Source organism: Microtus oregoni, unplaced genomic scaffold (genome assembly GCF_018167655.1).
Source record: "Microtus oregoni isolate MIOR12 unplaced genomic scaffold, Mior012 000005F_ref0000423, whole genome shotgun sequence".
Taxonomy (NCBI): domain Eukaryota; kingdom Metazoa; phylum Chordata; class Mammalia; order Rodentia; family Cricetidae; genus Microtus; species Microtus oregoni.
The window spans coordinates 18,620,131-18,636,937 of record NW_024543064.1 but is presented as its reverse complement, the minus strand read 5'-3'; the positions used below and the strand labels follow the sequence as shown (position 1 = coordinate 18,636,937).

Below are 16,807 nucleotides of genomic sequence, written 5' to 3'. Positions count from 1 at the left end.
TCCAGCCCAAAGGGTACGATGCCTCTGAAGGAACCATCACTCACTTGTACATCCCCCTACATATAATTACACATAATTGTAACAAACTTATACTTAGTTTTGCTTTGAACTCACAGAAACCTGCCTCTGCTTCCCAAGGGCTGGCATTAACACCCTTCCACCATGCGTGACAAGCACCCTATCAAATCCTTACTCCTTGATTTCAATTTTTATTTCATGCTTTCAAAAATCTTCCGTGTAGTAGCTCAGTGACTCTTACATGCCAGTTAGTGGCAACCTTGAGTAGTTGGTCAGCGCTGGGGCCGGAAGGTTTGGAGTGGGGTCCACAGCCTGGTTCCACGGCTTCCTTTGTGGGAGAGGAGGCTCTGAGTAGGCAAACAGTGCAGTTTGGGGCTGGAGAGATGGCTCAGCGGTTAAGAGCACTGGATGCTCTCCCAGAGGACCGGGGTTTGAATCCCAGTACCCATATGGCAGCTAAAGAGATCTGACTGTTCTGCCCCCCGTAGACACACACACACACCTATATATAATTAAAAAAAAATATATATATACACATATGTGTAATAGGTGTACATACAAATATATGAAATATATATAGTTTATATATACATATACATACATATATATGAAAAAATATATGAAAAATGCGCAGTGCTGCCAAACCAAACGCGGTGGCGACCCACGCACGCAGAGGGCTTTCTAGACCTCTCTGTGCTCCAGGGTCCACACAGGCGTGGATAATAAGGCGGGAAAAGGAGTCTCTCTCGGGCACTGGGCGTGGTCGGGGGCGGGGCCTACGTCTTGGCGGCCGCGGCGGGGCCCCGCCTCCCGCAGCGGCGCGAGATCCAAACGCGCGTCGGCGCAAACGGCGGCTGCAGGGGCGCGCGTTTGTGGCCGCCATGGGACGCAGAGGGCCCGAGGAGAAGAAGGAGGAGGCGTGTGGCGTGTGGCTGGACGCGGCGGCGCTGAAGAGGCGGAAGGTGCAGGTGGGCCGCAGTGGTTGAAGCGGCACGCGGGCTTTGGGGACGCCCGACGGGAGGGGGCTGGCCTGGAGGGAGGACGATTTCGGGGCCACGGGCTGCGCGCGGCCTAAGCCGGCGCCTAAGACGTCCTATGGCATCCTGGGAGAGGCTCAACTAGGGTCACCCACAGGGTGTGTTCTCCCCAGCCTGCCAGAACATCGAAAATGCAGGCGAGGATCTGGCTCAAGATTAAACGGGCATCCCTGGGGTGCTGGCGACTCTAGTGGGCATTTAATATGCGTTGCCGGTGTCATTGATCTTTTCCTCCAGGTTCGCCTGATTAGGTCATTACCAACACGTGTGAGATAGTTGTTTAGCATTTCCTGCTGGCCGTTATGCCAGGTTTCAGGTAATGTTACTTTTTGTGATACAGCTGGTCCATATAACCAGGCAGGACGTGGAATCAGAAAGATTACTGCTGACTTGGGACTGTTAAAGGCCATTTTTCCCCTCTTAAGAACATTTTTGGAATCGGTATTCTATTGACGCGCTCTGAAATTTAAAGGCGTAGCGTGTACAGTGATAGGTACTCTATTGATGCGCTCTGAAATTTAAAGGTGTAGCGTGTACAGTGACAGGTAATCTATTGATGCACTCTGCAAGTTAAAGGTGCGATACGCACAATGAGGCCTAGTATTGCCTTGCTCTGGAATTACTGTAGTTTTCCGGGATTTCTGTGTCTGCAACAAGCAAATGCATCTTTTTTTATAAAATAGTTTATTTAAATTCATTTTATGTGCATTGGTTTGAAGGATTCAGGTGCCCTGGAACTGGAGTTAGAAGACAGTTGTGAGCTGCCGTGTTGGTGCTGGGAATTGAACCTGGGTCCTTTGGAAGAGCAGCCAGTGCTCTTAACCACTGAGCCATCTCTCTAGCCTGTGTGTGTGTGTGTTAAGATTTTAAAAACTTTTCGTTTATGCATAAATGCCTGAATGGATGACCTTGGAAGTGAGCTGGAGTTTTGTGGGTGCTGGGAACTGAACTTGGGGCCTGTGGAAGAGCATCAAGCTCTCTTAACCACTGAGCCACATCTGCAGCATGTAACTTTGTCTTTACTTTTTGCTTCATGAATGTTTTCATAGAGCTGCCTTGTGCCTTTGTAATATTACAGATATCAAATGCCATTCATTGTATGCAGTGATATTACTTTAGTAAGCCCAGGATGCCATAAGAAAATACCGTAGTCTAGATGGTTTAAACAGCAGAATTGGTTTTCTCAGTTCTAAGGATTGCGAGTCTTGAGAGCAGGGTGCCATCATACTCCTCTGGTGAGGATTCTTGCAGTGTGCTGAGGTGACAATGTGGTGCATGCCTGTGTGGGGACATGCATGGAGAAAGAAACAGCAGGCTCTCTAGTGTCGTGAGAGACCCACTTGGCCTCATCCAATACTAATTACTTCCCAAAGGTACCATCTCATTGGGAGTTAATGCTTCAGTCTATGAACTCCATGTGGCCAGTGTCCATAGCACTGTGTACGCGTGTGTGTCTGTGTCTAATGTGACTCCCTGTGTCTAATGTGTCTTCCTGTATCTTTTCAGTAGTCCCTAATTGATGAAAAGTTGTCTTCCATCTTTTGCTATTTCAAACAGCTTATGAGCTAGGTTTGATGGCATGTGACCCAGAAGCTGGAGGCAAGAGGATTGCGTGTTGAGGCCATCTTTGAATGGGTGATTTCCAGGTCAGCTTGGACTATTCAGTGAAACTATCTTGGGAAATAATAAAACAAACATAAAACCCATGGAAACAGAGACTGCGTATTTGTTTCCTGGCTTCCCAGACCCGAATAATCACAGAAACTATATTAATTAAATACTGTTTGGACAATAGCTCAAGTGTATTCCTAGCTAACTCTTATATCTTAAATTAACCCATTTCTATTAATCTGTGTATCGCCATGAGGCTGTGGCTTACCAGTAAGGTTCCGGTGGTGTACTTCTCCTTCAACAGCTACATGGCATCTCCTTGACTCTGCCTACTCTCTACATCTGTGCTGGGATTTCCCACCTGGCTTTACTGTGCCAAGCCATTGGCTGAAATAGCTTTACCATCAACCAATAAAAGCAACACATATACAGAAGGACATCCCACATCAAACCTAAAAGCCATTTCTGTGACGAGATGTTATACATCCTTTTCCCTCACCATCTACACCATATATATATGTTTTCTTTGGTATCCTGTGGAATTATTACTATTTTTGTTTGTTTTCTTTTTATGTAGCACAGATTGTCCTGGAGCTCCCCATGTAGACCAGACTGGCCTTTAACTTTCCTTGGTCCTCCTGCCTCCCTCCTGCTGAGATGACAGTTTATGCTATCACATGGAGCCCTTGGTAATATTTAAAGAAAACAGGAGATGCTAGTATTTCTCTAGGCTCTGTGAGCTTCTCCAGAGCAAATGACTGTGGTTTGTGCAATGCATAGCACAGGAAAACAACCCTGGGCTTGGGATTGGCATCTAAATGGGGTAGCTTTTTGGGGCCTGACTCAGCCTGTGGGATCTGACATCATCTGTGGGAATGGTGTCAGGATGAGAATTGCGGTAGAGGACACTTGGCTGGTGTCTGCTGCCTGGATTGTTTTCTAGGCTGTGAGGAAAAAGCCACACACTTAGTGTTGGGAATGTTTTCTTCCTTCTACATTCTCATAAAACACTGCAGATAGCAGAGAAGAGCACCACGGCATCTCTAACAGAATACTGAAACCTGCCTTTTCTAGAGCAGTGAGCAGGGAGGTCACAGAGCAAAGCTACTGGCCAATGCTTTGGAAAACCTGCCTCACCCCTCTTGGTCTCTGAACAAAGCTGACTTTCATTTTGGAGCGAATGAGGGAAGCACATCCTTCAGCCTATGTTTAGAGTGGGTTTGTGTCTTACCTGTTCTCACCACCACAGACATGCAGTGTTGGCCTCTCCACCTAGATTTTGGTACAGCAGATAGTTGTTTTCTTTCTTTCTTTTTTTTTTTTCTTTTTAAATTTAAAAAAGTATTTAGTCAGGCATGGTAGCACAGGCCTGTAACCCCAGCATGTAGGAAATGGGGATAGGCAAATTCAAAAGAGTTCAAGGCCACTAGGCTACTTGACAGACACCCATACATACTTATTAAAATAAAACCAGACAAATAATACTGAATTGTTTTAAAAACAAAAGGCCTCATTGGTGGTAGCTACAGTTAACAGGTTGATATCCTTCAAGACATGTGTATATATGTCCCCCTAATCTAGTGGGTGTTTGAAACCTCTGTACTGAACCCTATATATGCTATATGCCCTCAAATTCATAGAACTCCACCTGCCTCTGTCTCCTGAGTGAGTGCTGGGTTATTATTTTGAGAGAGAGTTTCGCTGTAGCCCTGACTGCCCTGGAACTCACTATATAGATGAGGCTGGTCTCTCCCAAGTCCTGGAATTAAAAGTGTGTGTCACTATGAAGGGCGAGATTTCTTGTTCTCTAGTTATGTGTAGGTGTGCGTGCCTGTGTTGGGGTGTGTGCACATGGATGCACGTGCCTGTGAAGGCCAGAGGTCCCCTGGAAATGGAGTCAAAGGCAATTGTGAACTGCCTGATTGTAGGTACTAGAACCAAACTTGGATCCTTTGGACCAGCAAACACTGTTGACTCTACAGCCCTTATGAAGAAAGGGTTTCACATAGTACAGGTTGGCCTTGAGCTCATACAAGGTCAAGGATGACCTAAACTTCTGATCACCCATCTCTGTCTCCTGGGTGCTGAATTTTAAGCCTGTGCTGTTATGCCCAATTTTATAGGGTGCTAGGGATCAAATTTGGTGCTTTATGTATGCTAGATAACCACTCTACCCACTGAAATCCATCCCTAGCCCTCAAGTTTTAACCTTCTGCAGAACAATAATAGAAAAAAAGTAGCTCTAACAAATGCTGTTATAAGAGGTGCGCAAACGCGGTCTCTCGGTTCTCATGGGGAAAGTAGAATATATGGTGTAAATACAGTGGAGAAAGATGTTTCACATCCTGCTGCAGTAGGATGGTGTAGAAATTTACTACCATGCTGAGAATAATTCAAATTAAAACTTTTTATTTCTGTGACTTCCATTAATATGTTAGGCTTGAGTTGCTGTAGATACTGAGACACAGAAAGCAAAACCTCGAGTATGAGGGATTTCCTCACACGGTCACAGCTGCCCACCTCCTGCTAGGTACAGAGAGCTTTCCACATAGCCCTACAAGTTATGACAGTATGATACCTCAAAAGGCTAATTGATGTAACTTCTAAGTTTTATATTTAACTGTGCTTCTTCTATGTAAAAACTGGAAAATATCCACTGCCTCCTTGCAGCACTAGGGATTGAATCTAGGGCCTCGCACATGCCAGGCAAGTGCTCTGCCACTAAGCTGCTTTCCCAGCCTTTTTTGTCGTTTGTATGCATGTGTGTGTGTGTATGATCCACTGTGTACATGTGAACACACCCTAGTGAGCCTTAGGGAAAAGGGTTTTTCCTACATGTTAGAGATAACACAAATTTAAGATGATTAATATATTTGCCAGCTCCATTGTGTTACATTTAAATGTCATTATAATTAAAGGACATGATCAGGAGAAATGGAATTGTGAGCATACCATTTTGGCTGAGTCGCCATCGGTTTCTAGGCCAGCGCGGTGGAGCACTGACCGCTGCCCTGATTTCGGCAGCTCCATTAGCATTTATCCAGCCAGCACATTCTCTGCTGGGCTGTCAGATGGAGTTAGAGTTCTTCCCTCCGGTCCTCCTCCCATCCTATCATTTTGTCCTTGGATTGAACATAGGGCCTCACTGTGTCTGAGCCTCTCTCTACCACCTACTATATCCTCAGTTCTGTCCCCCTCCTCTCTTCAGACAAGGACCCACTATGTTCCCAAACTCAAAATCTTCCAGTCTCAGCTTCCCACATAGTGGGATTATGAGAGGATGCCCCAATGCCAAGTTTATAGTCAGATTTCTTACCCTGTCTCTCACATGCTCCAGAATGACCATTCGCTCAGTTTAATTTACTCCATCCCCCATAACAACCAGACGCTCCTTTCAGTCCCTCGAGCGCCGTTTCAGTGTGTGTGCTCTCACGCCGTTCAGCTTTCACCTGGTCCATGTCTCTGCCTCATTCTGTCCGCTTCAGCCGTACTGACCTTGCTGTTCTCCGGGTACCTCTGCCTGGTGCTTTTGCACTTCTCTGCCTGTGTGGAGGGATTAGAAGGTTCCATTGCTCTATTCTGTGTGTGCTCAGATCAGTGAGTTCTTCTTAGCCACCATAAAGTAGGAGCCTTGGTGCCGAAACCACACACTCCCTCACTGTCTTTACTTTTCACCATAGCACTGTTCATCAGACACACAACATGCTGTGTATTTAACCCGTCCTCTGGTGCATCTCTCTCCATCCGCACGGATGTCCAGCAGGTGGTCTGCCAAGCAGTTCTGCTCAGTAAACAGTTGTCTGCTGAGTGAACACATCGGTCCAGCTTTGTGTTCTCTGCTCCTGTTCTAGTGTCTTACTCTTTCACTCTGCGGAATGAGTGGGAGGACTGAGCTTTTGGGGATAGAAATCATCTGGAGAGCTCCAGGAGCGTGATTGTGGGAGTGGTTAACGCTCCCCTTTCTGACACTGCCTCATTTCTTCCTGATAGAAAGACAAAGCTTATCTCATTGAATGGAAAGGCTTAATGGTGGCAGAGTCCAAGATGGCAGCGCTTGTGGGAGCTCATGCTCTATGTCATTCTGGCACCCATTTTAATTAGAAGTTAATATTCTCATGCCGGCAGCAGAGGCCATTGACTATAACAGGTCTCAAGCTCGTACTCTAACCTAGGACCTCGGAGTTCCTCCGTGTGGTAGATCCCGTTTCCTGCCCTATACAGCTCTTTGCTGGTGACCAGTTCCCTGAGGGACAGCTAGATGTGGCCTGTCTGACGGGCTTTGCTGATCTCCCCTACCTGACACTGACTGGTACTAACCATACCACTTTCTAGAACTCACACCTGCTTACTTTAAGCGCACCAATTGAAACTCTCCAAGTAAAACTTGTTTGAATAATGTCCTGGACTGTGTAAAAGGCATGAGTCCTCTGTCCTGCCTTGGGATTATGGTCATGCACACCCATACTCATCAAAGAATAAAATCAACACACACACATCCCATGCTGACAGACCTCCACTTACTTGCTGTATTAAAGAGAATGATCTTGAACTAATGATCCTTCTGTCTCTACCTCCCAAGTTCTGGAATTACAGGCACGTACCACCAAGCCTGGCTCATAGGCAGGCTTTCTTCAGCAGTACAGAGTACACATAGACATAGTATCTGTCTTTATGTTCAGATACGAGAATCAGCCAAGGACTTTGTACCTGAGTCGCTCTCTGTTCTGAGAGTGCTCAGTCGCTCCCCAAGTCCATAGGTATTCTCAGACAGCTAGAGCTGACAGTGTCATTGTCTGCCAGCACTTTGAATTTCCTTTAGTGCCTACCAAAGATGACCCGCGGTTTAGACGAGATATTCCCATAGTCTTGGCCATTTGAATACTTGGTCCTAGGTTGGTACTGTTTTGGGAGGCTTAGGAGCTGTGGCCTTATTTTAGAGGAAGTGTGTCAGTGGAGGCAAGCTTTGAGAATTTAAGGACGGGCGTCATTTCTAACTTGTGCTCTCTGCCTCATGCTTGCAGTTCAAGATGTGATCCCTCAGCTAGGAAGGGATCATTCCAGCTGCCACACTTGGCCATGACAGACCCTTAACCCTCCGTACAAAGTCCTTGGCATGATGTTTTAGCACAGCATTAGAAAAGTAACTAATGACCACCCTAGCAAAACACTTTGTTTGTTTATATGTAGCCATTTATTACACTGTGTAGCCCTGGCTGGCCTGGAACTCACTATGTAGACTAGGCTGGCCTTGCCTGCTTCTGCCTGCTGAGTGCTGAACTTGAAGGCTTGCGCTACCGAGCCTGGCTGTAAAAAGCTTTATTCTCAGATGTCTTGCCAATTTGAGGGCTTACAATTTTCTGACCTGTAGTTTTCTTTATAGGATTTAGCATATATGTAGTAACTATTTATTAATAGCTTGTTTTCTCTTCAAAGCTCCAAACTTGTCCAGGGCAGAGTCTGTTTTGTTTTCATTTCAGCATCTTGCATGTAGACACTCAAATATCATTCACAATATTTCACATATTTAAGATGTGTGTGTTCCTATAAAACTGAAGACCCATATGCCAGTGTGGGCGTCTTCAAATGTGTTGGCTAGGTTCCAAGAGTGAGCATCTCCAGGGAGCAAGGCAGAAGTGCGTGCATTCTTGTTTGGAGGTTCAGGATAGTCACAGGATTTCCCCCATATTCAAGGTGAAACAATAAGGACCTCTTTCACGTAAAAATAGGATGGTCATGTTAGCATAGAACATATGACATGGAAACTCGTGACTGTTTTCCCTGGGTTGTGAGAACTCCAGTGTCTTGGTCTTGTGTGAGCTCTGGGAATCATTCAGCCTGCAGTTTGAGCTGGCTGTTTCTCAAATACAAGTGTAGCCTGAGCAGAGACTGACAGGATCTCTGTAGATGTCTGGAAGTCATCTCTGAACTGCAGATCTTACCTCAGCTTCCCCAAGTCCCAATCTCATGTTGACTTAGCTCACGAAGACCGCAGTGCTCAGCATAGGTACACATTGACCTGGAAAGTGCTTCCAAACAGAAAGCTAGGGAAGTCTGCCGTGCAGCGTTGGTGCTGTTTCATGGCTTGTATTTTACTACTTTTTTTTTTAGCATGCAAAGCAGCAGGTGTGTTTGTTTTTTTTTTTTTTTGGTTCTACATCTCTTTCCTGGGCCAACCCTTCTGCCCTCAGTATTTTCACTACCATACACATTTTATCACCCTCACTGCTTCTTAGTTTGTGTTTTCTCCTTCCATAGGCCCTTTTCTAGTTTCCTGGAATTTATACTCTCTCAGCCCCCACACCGGTGTGAATTTGTACAAATTAGAATTTAAGTCTGCCTTCATGAGAGCACAGGCTGTATTTGTATTTCTGAGGCTTTGTTGCCTCACAATGTAAGTTTCCCAGTTCTATTCATTTTCTTGAAAATTGCATAATTTCATTTTTTTAAGGTTGAATAATTCTATTATGTATGTATACCACATTTTCATTACCCGTTCTCACCTGTTGATGAACCTCTGGGTTGATAACGTCTCCTTGGTGTTGGGAATCGAACAGCAATAAACATGGATGAGCAAGTATGGCTGCAATAGGTTCTAACCACGGGGCATATGCTCAGGAGTGGAAGAGGTGAGTCACATGCTAGTTCTGGTTCTGGATTTTTTTGAGAAAGGTCCACACTGATTTCCACAGTGGCTGCATTGCGTTACACACCCACCAACAGTGAATAAGGGTTCCTTTTTACCCACATTTGTTGTCATTTTTTCCCTTTAAGTTTTATTTTATGAGTATGGGTGTTTTGCCTACACATGTGACTGTGTACTGGGTTCATGCCTGGGGCCCTCAGACAAGAAGAGTTCTTGTCTGAGATCTCCTGGAACTGGGCTTCTAGACCATTGTTAGCTGCCAGGAATATTGGTGCTGGGAATTGGACCTGGGTCCTCTGGAAGAGTAGCAGCCAATGCTCTTAGTTGCTGGAGCCATCTCTCCAGCCCTGTACTGGCTGGTTTATGTCAACTTGACACAAGCTACAGTCAACAGAGAGGAAGGAGCCTCAACTGAAAAACTGCCTCCATAAGATGGAGCTGTAAGGCATTTTCTTCATTAGTGATTGTTGAGGGCAGGACCCAGCCCATTGTGAGTAGTAACATCCCTGGGCTAATGGTTCTGCCATCTATAAGAAAGCAGGCTCAGCAAGCCATGTAGAGCAAGCCAGTAAGCAGCACTCCTCCGTGGCCTCTGCATCAGCTCCTGTCTCCGGGTTCCTGCCCTGCTTGACTTCCTGTTCTGGCTGATTTTGGTGATGAACAACAATGTGGAAGTATAAGACATGAACTCATTTCTCCCCAAGTTTTTTTGGTCATGGTGTTTCATTGCAGTAATCGAAACATAACTAAGATAAGCCCCTCATTTATGTTCTTGATAGCTGAAAAGGGTTAGATGGAATATCAGAGTCGTTTATTTATTTTGAGACAACGTTTCTCTGTGTAGTCCTGGCTGTCCTGGAATTCATTCTCTAGACTAGACTGGCCTTGAACTCAGATCTGGTTGGCTCTGCCTCCTGAGTGCTGAGATTAAAGGAGTGCACCACCACCGCCCAGCATCAGAGTAGTTTTAATTTGTATTTCTCTAACCACTAAAGACATTGAATATTTTTTTAATTTATTTATTATACAATATTCTGTTTGTGTGTATGTCTGCAGGCCAGAAGAGGGCACCAGACCTCATTACAGATGGTTGTGAGCCACCATGTGGTTGCCGGGAATTCTGGGAATTGAACTCAGGACTTTTGGAAGAGCAGGCAATGCTCTTAACCACTGAGCCATCTCTCCAGCCCAACATTGAATATTTTTATATTCATTTGAGAACTATTCACAGTTCCTTCACACATTTTAATTTTATTGTTTATTTATTTTTAAGGTAGGGTCTTTCTCTGTAGTCCTGACTGCCCTGGAACTCGCTCTGTAGACTACTCAGGACTCACACTCATAGAAATCTTCCTGCCTCTGTTTAAAACTGTGTCTGTGTGTGGATATGTGCTTGTGAATGCAGATACCCAGAGAGGCTAGAGAGTGTCAGATTTCCTGGAGCTGGAGTTATAGGCTGATGGGAACTGCCTGATGTGGGTACTGGAAATCAAATTCTAGTCCTCTGCAAGAGCAATATGTGCTCTTAACTGCCAAGCCATGTCTGTAGCCTCTCCTTAGTGTATATTTATTGATTGGGTTTATTTTTTTGTTTAGTTGTTGGAGCTCTTAATGTATTATAGATATTAGTAATGTTATATATATATATGGCAAAATTTTTCTCCTTTTCTGTAGACCGTCTCTTTCAATGAACTGTTTACTATAAAGAAGCTTTTTAATTTGAGGAGGTTCTATTTGTTAATTGGTTCTATATTCTGAACAACTGGAGTTATACTCAGAAAAAGTGTATTTTCTCTACTTTTTCCATGAGCAGTTCTAATTCTTTCATTAAGATCTTTGATCAGCTTGAAGTTGGCTTGTGTTGAGAGATGGGCCTAGTTTCATTGTTTTACAGCTTTCCCCAGCACCTTGTTATTAGAGACTCCAGTCAGTATTTTTTGATCTCTCTCATATATATATATATATATATATATATATATAATGACTGTAGCTGCTTGTGTTAATGTTTTATTCTCGTCTGTTGATCTACATGTGTGTTTTTGTGCAAGTACCATGCTCTTTATTACTATAGCTCTGAAGCATAACTTGGAATCGGGTGTGGCAAGATCTCCTGCATTCTTTTTACTCAGGATTGCTTTGGCTATCCAGAGTCTTTAGTGATTCCAAATGAATTTTAAGGTTTTCTCCTATTCTGTGAAGAATGATGTTGGTGTTTTGATGGGGGTGGCATGGGATTTGTAGATTGGTAAGTTTCCTGTGGGTTAATTTTGGCTCACGTTGGAGGGGATAGTACCTGTGATGGTCATTTGGTCGCCTTGCACCTGCAGTTAGCAGAGAATGGCTGCTGGTGGCTCAGCCAGCTTTCTCCTTTTTCTGCATGGCGCTGCCTATTTAAGAGTGAGTCCTCCCACCTCAGTTAATTTAAAATAATCCCGCATGGCCAGAAGCGAACCTAATCTAAATAATTCCTTCCCAGTGCGCCCCAGAAGCTTGCCTCCTAGGCTGTTTTAACTCTTGTCAAATGGACAGTATTAATGACCAAGGTAAAGGTAGCCATTTTCACAGTATCAGTTCTTGGAAGTTATGAGCATGGAAGATCTTTTCTCTGAGTGTTTTATTAAAGTTTCCATTATAATTATAGAGATTTTTCAATTATTTGGTTAAGTTTATGCCAAGGTATTCTTTCCTGAGGTAATTTTGGATATGCTTTCTTCCTTGGCATACTTGTTATTGGTATATAGGAAGGCTACAGATGGATGTATGCTAATGTATCTTGACGCCTTGCTGAAAGTATTTATCAGTTCTTAAGGTTTTCTGGTAGTGTGTAGAGCCTCTATGTACAGATTATCATTTACGAGAAGGGATCTTTGGTGTTTCCTATGTGTGCCCCTTCCATTTGCTTTTTTAATTCTCTAGCTACGACTGCTAACACTGGTTCAGAGTAGAAAAAGTAGACAGACACCTTTGACTTTCTCCTGATTTTAGTGGATGCTTTGAATTTTTCCTTAAGTACTCCAATGATGGCTATAGGTTTGTCATGTCACCTTTATGTTTGTTTCTTCTGAGTTTCTTTAGGACTTTTGACCATGAAGGGTTAGACTGGTTCCGTGGCCATGTTCTGAACCATTAAGTGAATATTTGAAAACCACTGAAAATGTATCGACTGCCAGTACAGAATTATTCTAAATCTAAAGAAGAGTGCCTCATTTTTAGGATACTTTGATAAATTCTCTTTGGTTAGCCTTATTGAAAAGTATTGAAAATTAGAAAGACTGGGCTACTTGGAATATGTGATTTCTGAGGTCAGGATCCTCACTCAAGATGGCAGGAAGTAGTGGGAGGTGATGTCCAGTACAAACTACCTAGAGTACAGGGTGAGCTAATATGAGTCACTGGTATAGTAATAGGTTCAATTATTTTTCTCCCTCAGACACATTTAATCAAACCAGGCACTAAAATGCTGACATTGCTTCCTGGAGAGAGAAAATGTGATATTTCTTTTATTCAAAGAAGAAGCACTCGGCAGACCAGTATTGCATCCTTTGTCACCTTGCAACCAGGTATGGTGACCCGCTTGGGAATATTACATTATCTGAGGAGCAGAATAAGTGTGTTCATTTCTCCATGTTGAAACATTTATGAACTGTAGATGTTGCTCTGGAAAAGGAATATATTATACATGCTTTTTATATGTGTGCTTTGCTGGTTCTGTTCTGCTCCGTGTAATTTTAACTTATTTGTCCAGAGCAGTGAGAAGGGGCATACGTGATAGCTCAGAGGCTTGAGCATACAGAGCCAGGTGGAGGGGGTGGGCCCACTCTTCGGTGTCACTCAGGATTGTTCTGTATAAACAGAATGTGTGTGCACTATTCCTCCTCCACATAAAACTTACACTTTTAATTTACATAACAAGGAAAGCTTCCTCTGTACCCCCAAAATCAACTTTCTCCAGGCACAAAATCTTGTGTATTTATTTTATATACTGTTGAATTATAAGAAAAAGCGAGTGTTCTCACAGAACAGTTTCTGCAGTGTAACTTATTAGGAGAGGACAAAAATAAAACCTACCATTCTGCTTTTTAAAACTGTATCTTGATATAATTTGAGTAGAATGAGAATCTGTTTCATTCATCCTTAAGGGAGAACAGGATCCATCCTACACTTAATGAAATGGACTAGCTAGACGCTAGTTTTTCAGTTTGTAACTGGTTGATTTAGCATCCTAATATTACCAGGAAATTTTATAGAGTTTGATAATGATTTTATGACCTTACAAAACATCTGCCGAGAATATTTCCTTAAGGGTAATATTTGGATTTGTGTTAGTGGCAGGATCAATGTTCAGTAGGAACCATAGTAAATAAAAAGTTTAAAAAGAAAAACTATTTTGCCCTGTGTTAAAAAGCATGTAACAAAAACTGAGTTGGAGAAGTTGGCCATGGTCTAACTGTAAACCACACTTGACATATTAGGTAGATGGAGGTTACTGGGAGCATCCACGTTTGAGTAGGGGAATATATGACGTAAGTTTTAGAGCATTCAGCATGGAAAAGCAAGATTGAAAACAGGACTATTAGCCATGAAGTTATTTCAAGAGTCTAGGACTCCTGTGCCCAGCAGTAATAGCAGCTGATACTGGTCTCAGAAAACAAAAAAATCCTGCTCAGGGCATTTTTTTTAGTGGAATTATCTTTCGTTTCATTAGGAATGGCAAATGGGGGGAACCAGAAGAGCATTTTATCTCTCAAAGAAAATCAGATCAACAAAGAATGCAAGAGAACCCAGGGATTGGGGGATTGCTTGGTATTACCTTTGACCACGTCAGCTCCTGCAGACATCCAGGAAGCTGGACATTCTCCTCCATCTTCCCAGTTCTCTAGCTGCCACATTTTGGAAACACCGTCTTTGACTACAACATCTTCACCCCAACCAGACATCCTGATGGACGCTGGACTAAGTGAAGCCTCCCTGACTTCTTCCTTTACCCAGGACATGGACGGTTGTTTGCTGGACCGAAGAGAGGCCAGAAAGAAAAGGGAATGGCTTCATGAATCTAAGACAAACTGTCCAGGCATGGGAAGCCACATTAGACCGTCTGCGGGTAAATGCTATCAGCCCTTGGACAAAGCTGAACTGGGAGAAAAAGGGACTGCCAAGGAAAACAGGCAGGCCTCTGTGCATCTTCAAACCTACAGGTTAGAATCCTGGAGTAGGAAAAAACCGCTGTTGGTGGCAAAAAGCCCTCTTTCTGTGTTTTCCTGGGATAGTGAAAGGAATGAGAGGGACTCGTGGAGTCAGCTTTTCACTGAGGATTCCCAAGGCCAGCAGGTCATTGCCCACAACACTAAAATGCCTTTGCAAGATATAACCAATGATAGGAATCAAGGCTCAGGGCCGTTTCCTGACAGCCCTCAGGCTCAGTGCCAACAAGAGCCTACTCTGTTACAGCTGCAGCCAAATCTGCTCTTTACCCAGGACTCTGAAGGTAATCGGGTTATCAGACACTACTTTTAAATGTTTGTGTGGGTGTATCTTGAAGTGGCAGAGATGGAGGGAAGAAGAGTGGGGCTGGGTAGAGAGGAGGGTTTAGGTGAGAGGCCATGTGGGCTGAAGCAGTTGTCATTATGGAACATTATGCTCATGTAAATAAAGCAAGCAGTGTGCGGTAGACATGCTTTTCTCTCAGGAAGGTGACTGGTGCATTCCATTGGATGGATGCCAACTGTTGACTGAAATCACTTCTCAGTTCAGAGTTGCTACTCTGTTCTTCCAGAGGCCTGGCTGTTTTTGCTTCCTACAGATATGTTCTCTTTTCACTTCTGGCTGGACCACACAAGCATGAGCTTGGGACCATTATTCCCAACTGCATTTTAAGAGATGTATCCCTCCCCAACCCAGGTGTGTGGAGCTAGCTGGTGGGAGGGCACATGATCCTTTTTCTTTTTAATGGTAACTATATACATTGTTGACCTGGAACTGGAGAGATGGCTCAGCAGTTGAGCATTTGCTACCTCTGTAAAGACCCAGGTTCAGTTCCCAGCATCCACATGACCTCTGCAGGCACCGAGCATACATGTGGTACACAGACATAAAATGAAATCAGTTAAAAACAAGTTGTTTGCTCTATCTACCCATTCTCAAATCTGAGCTGCGTAATAACCTAGTTTTTTTTATTACTCCCTGCCCCGTCCCCCCAAAAGAGGGAGGTTTCTTTTGGAAAACTGTGAAGCTGGATCTAGTGATAATTCAAAAAGTAACTTTTAGCTGGGTATGACAACTTAGGAGACAGGATTTCCATGAGTTCAAGGCCAACTCACAGCCACTTAGGGAATACTCAAGCAGCCTGAGCTAGAATGACACTGTGGTTTGAAAGAAAATGGCGACAAAGGGAGTGACACTATTAGGAGGTATGGCCTTGTTGGGGTAGGTATGGTCTTATTGAAGAAGTGTGTCACTGTGGGGGTGGGCTATGAGGTTTCTTGTTTTCAAACTTTCCTTGGAGTGGTGGTCAGACCACTTCATGTTGCAAGATGTAACTCTCAGTTCCAGCTGCCTGCATGCTGCCAAGTTCCCCTTCATGATCATAATGGATTGAACCTCTGAAACTGTAAGTAAGCCACCTCAATTAAATGTTTTTATTTTTAAAAGTTGCCATGTTCATGGTGTCTCTTCACAGCAATAAGAAACCTAACTAGGGGGCTGGAGAGATGGCTCAGAGGTTAAGAGCATTGCCTGCTCTTCCAAAGGTCCTGAGTTCAATTCCCAGCAACCACATGGTGGCTCACAACCATCTGTAATGAGGTCTTCTGGCCTTCAGGCATACATGCAGACAGAATATTGTACACATAATAAATAATAATAAAAAAAGGAACCTAACTAAAACAGACATCCTGGCTGGGCAGTGGTGGTGCATGCCTTTAATCCCAGTACTTGGGAGGCAGAGGCAGGCAGATCTCTGTGAGTTCAAGGTCAGCCTGGTCTACAGAATGAGTTCCAGGACAGGCTCCAAAGCTACAGAGAAGGTCTGGAGAGTTGGCTCAGAGGTTAAGAGAACTGACTGTTGTTCCAGAGGTCCTGAGTTCAATTTCCAGCAACCACATAATGGCTCACACCCATCTATAATGATATCTGGTGCCCAGAACACTATATAAATAATAAATTGAAAAAAAAAGGGGGGGGGGCTGGAGAGATGGCTCAGAGGTTAAGAGAACTGACTGCTGTTCTGGAGGTCCTGAGTTCAATTCCCAGCAACCACATGATGGCTCACATCCATCTATAATGAGATCTGGTGCCCAGAACCCTATATACATAATAAATAAATTAAAAAAGGGGGGGGGGTCTTTAAAAAAATACAGAAACTCTTGTCTCAAAAAACAAAAGCAAAACTCCCACATATCCTGCTCAAAAAGAAAAGGGAACACTGACGTGCAATTACATGTGCCACACCAGAGACCAGCTTCCAAGAGTCCTATCTCGTTTACATGATTCCAAGCTCAGG

The 16,807-nt window shown here is 43.9% G+C and overlaps 1 protein-coding gene across 3 annotated transcripts; it reads left to right on the top strand.

Moving 5' to 3' along the window:
• The first annotated feature begins 868 nt into the window (after window positions 1-868).
• On the top strand, window positions 869-15,921 carry LOC121448410 (aurora kinase A and ninein interacting protein). Of its 3 annotated transcripts, none has more exons than XM_041652420.1 (3): window positions 869-986; window positions 12,740-12,869; window positions 14,015-15,921. In XM_041652420.1, the coding sequence occupies exons 1-3, from the start codon at window positions 900-902 to the stop codon at window positions 14,821-14,823; spliced, it is 1,026 nt and encodes a 341-aa protein (XP_041508354.1). In that variant the 5' UTR covers window positions 869-899; the 3' UTR covers window positions 14,824-15,921. The 3 variants fall into 3 exon arrangements, with proteins under 3 accessions (XP_041508354.1, XP_041508356.1, XP_041508357.1); XM_041652422.1 differs by having other exon boundaries at window positions 14,299-14,383; XM_041652423.1 differs by having other exon boundaries at window positions 14,182-14,297.
• The last annotated feature ends 886 nt before the right edge of the window (window positions 15,922-16,807 follow it).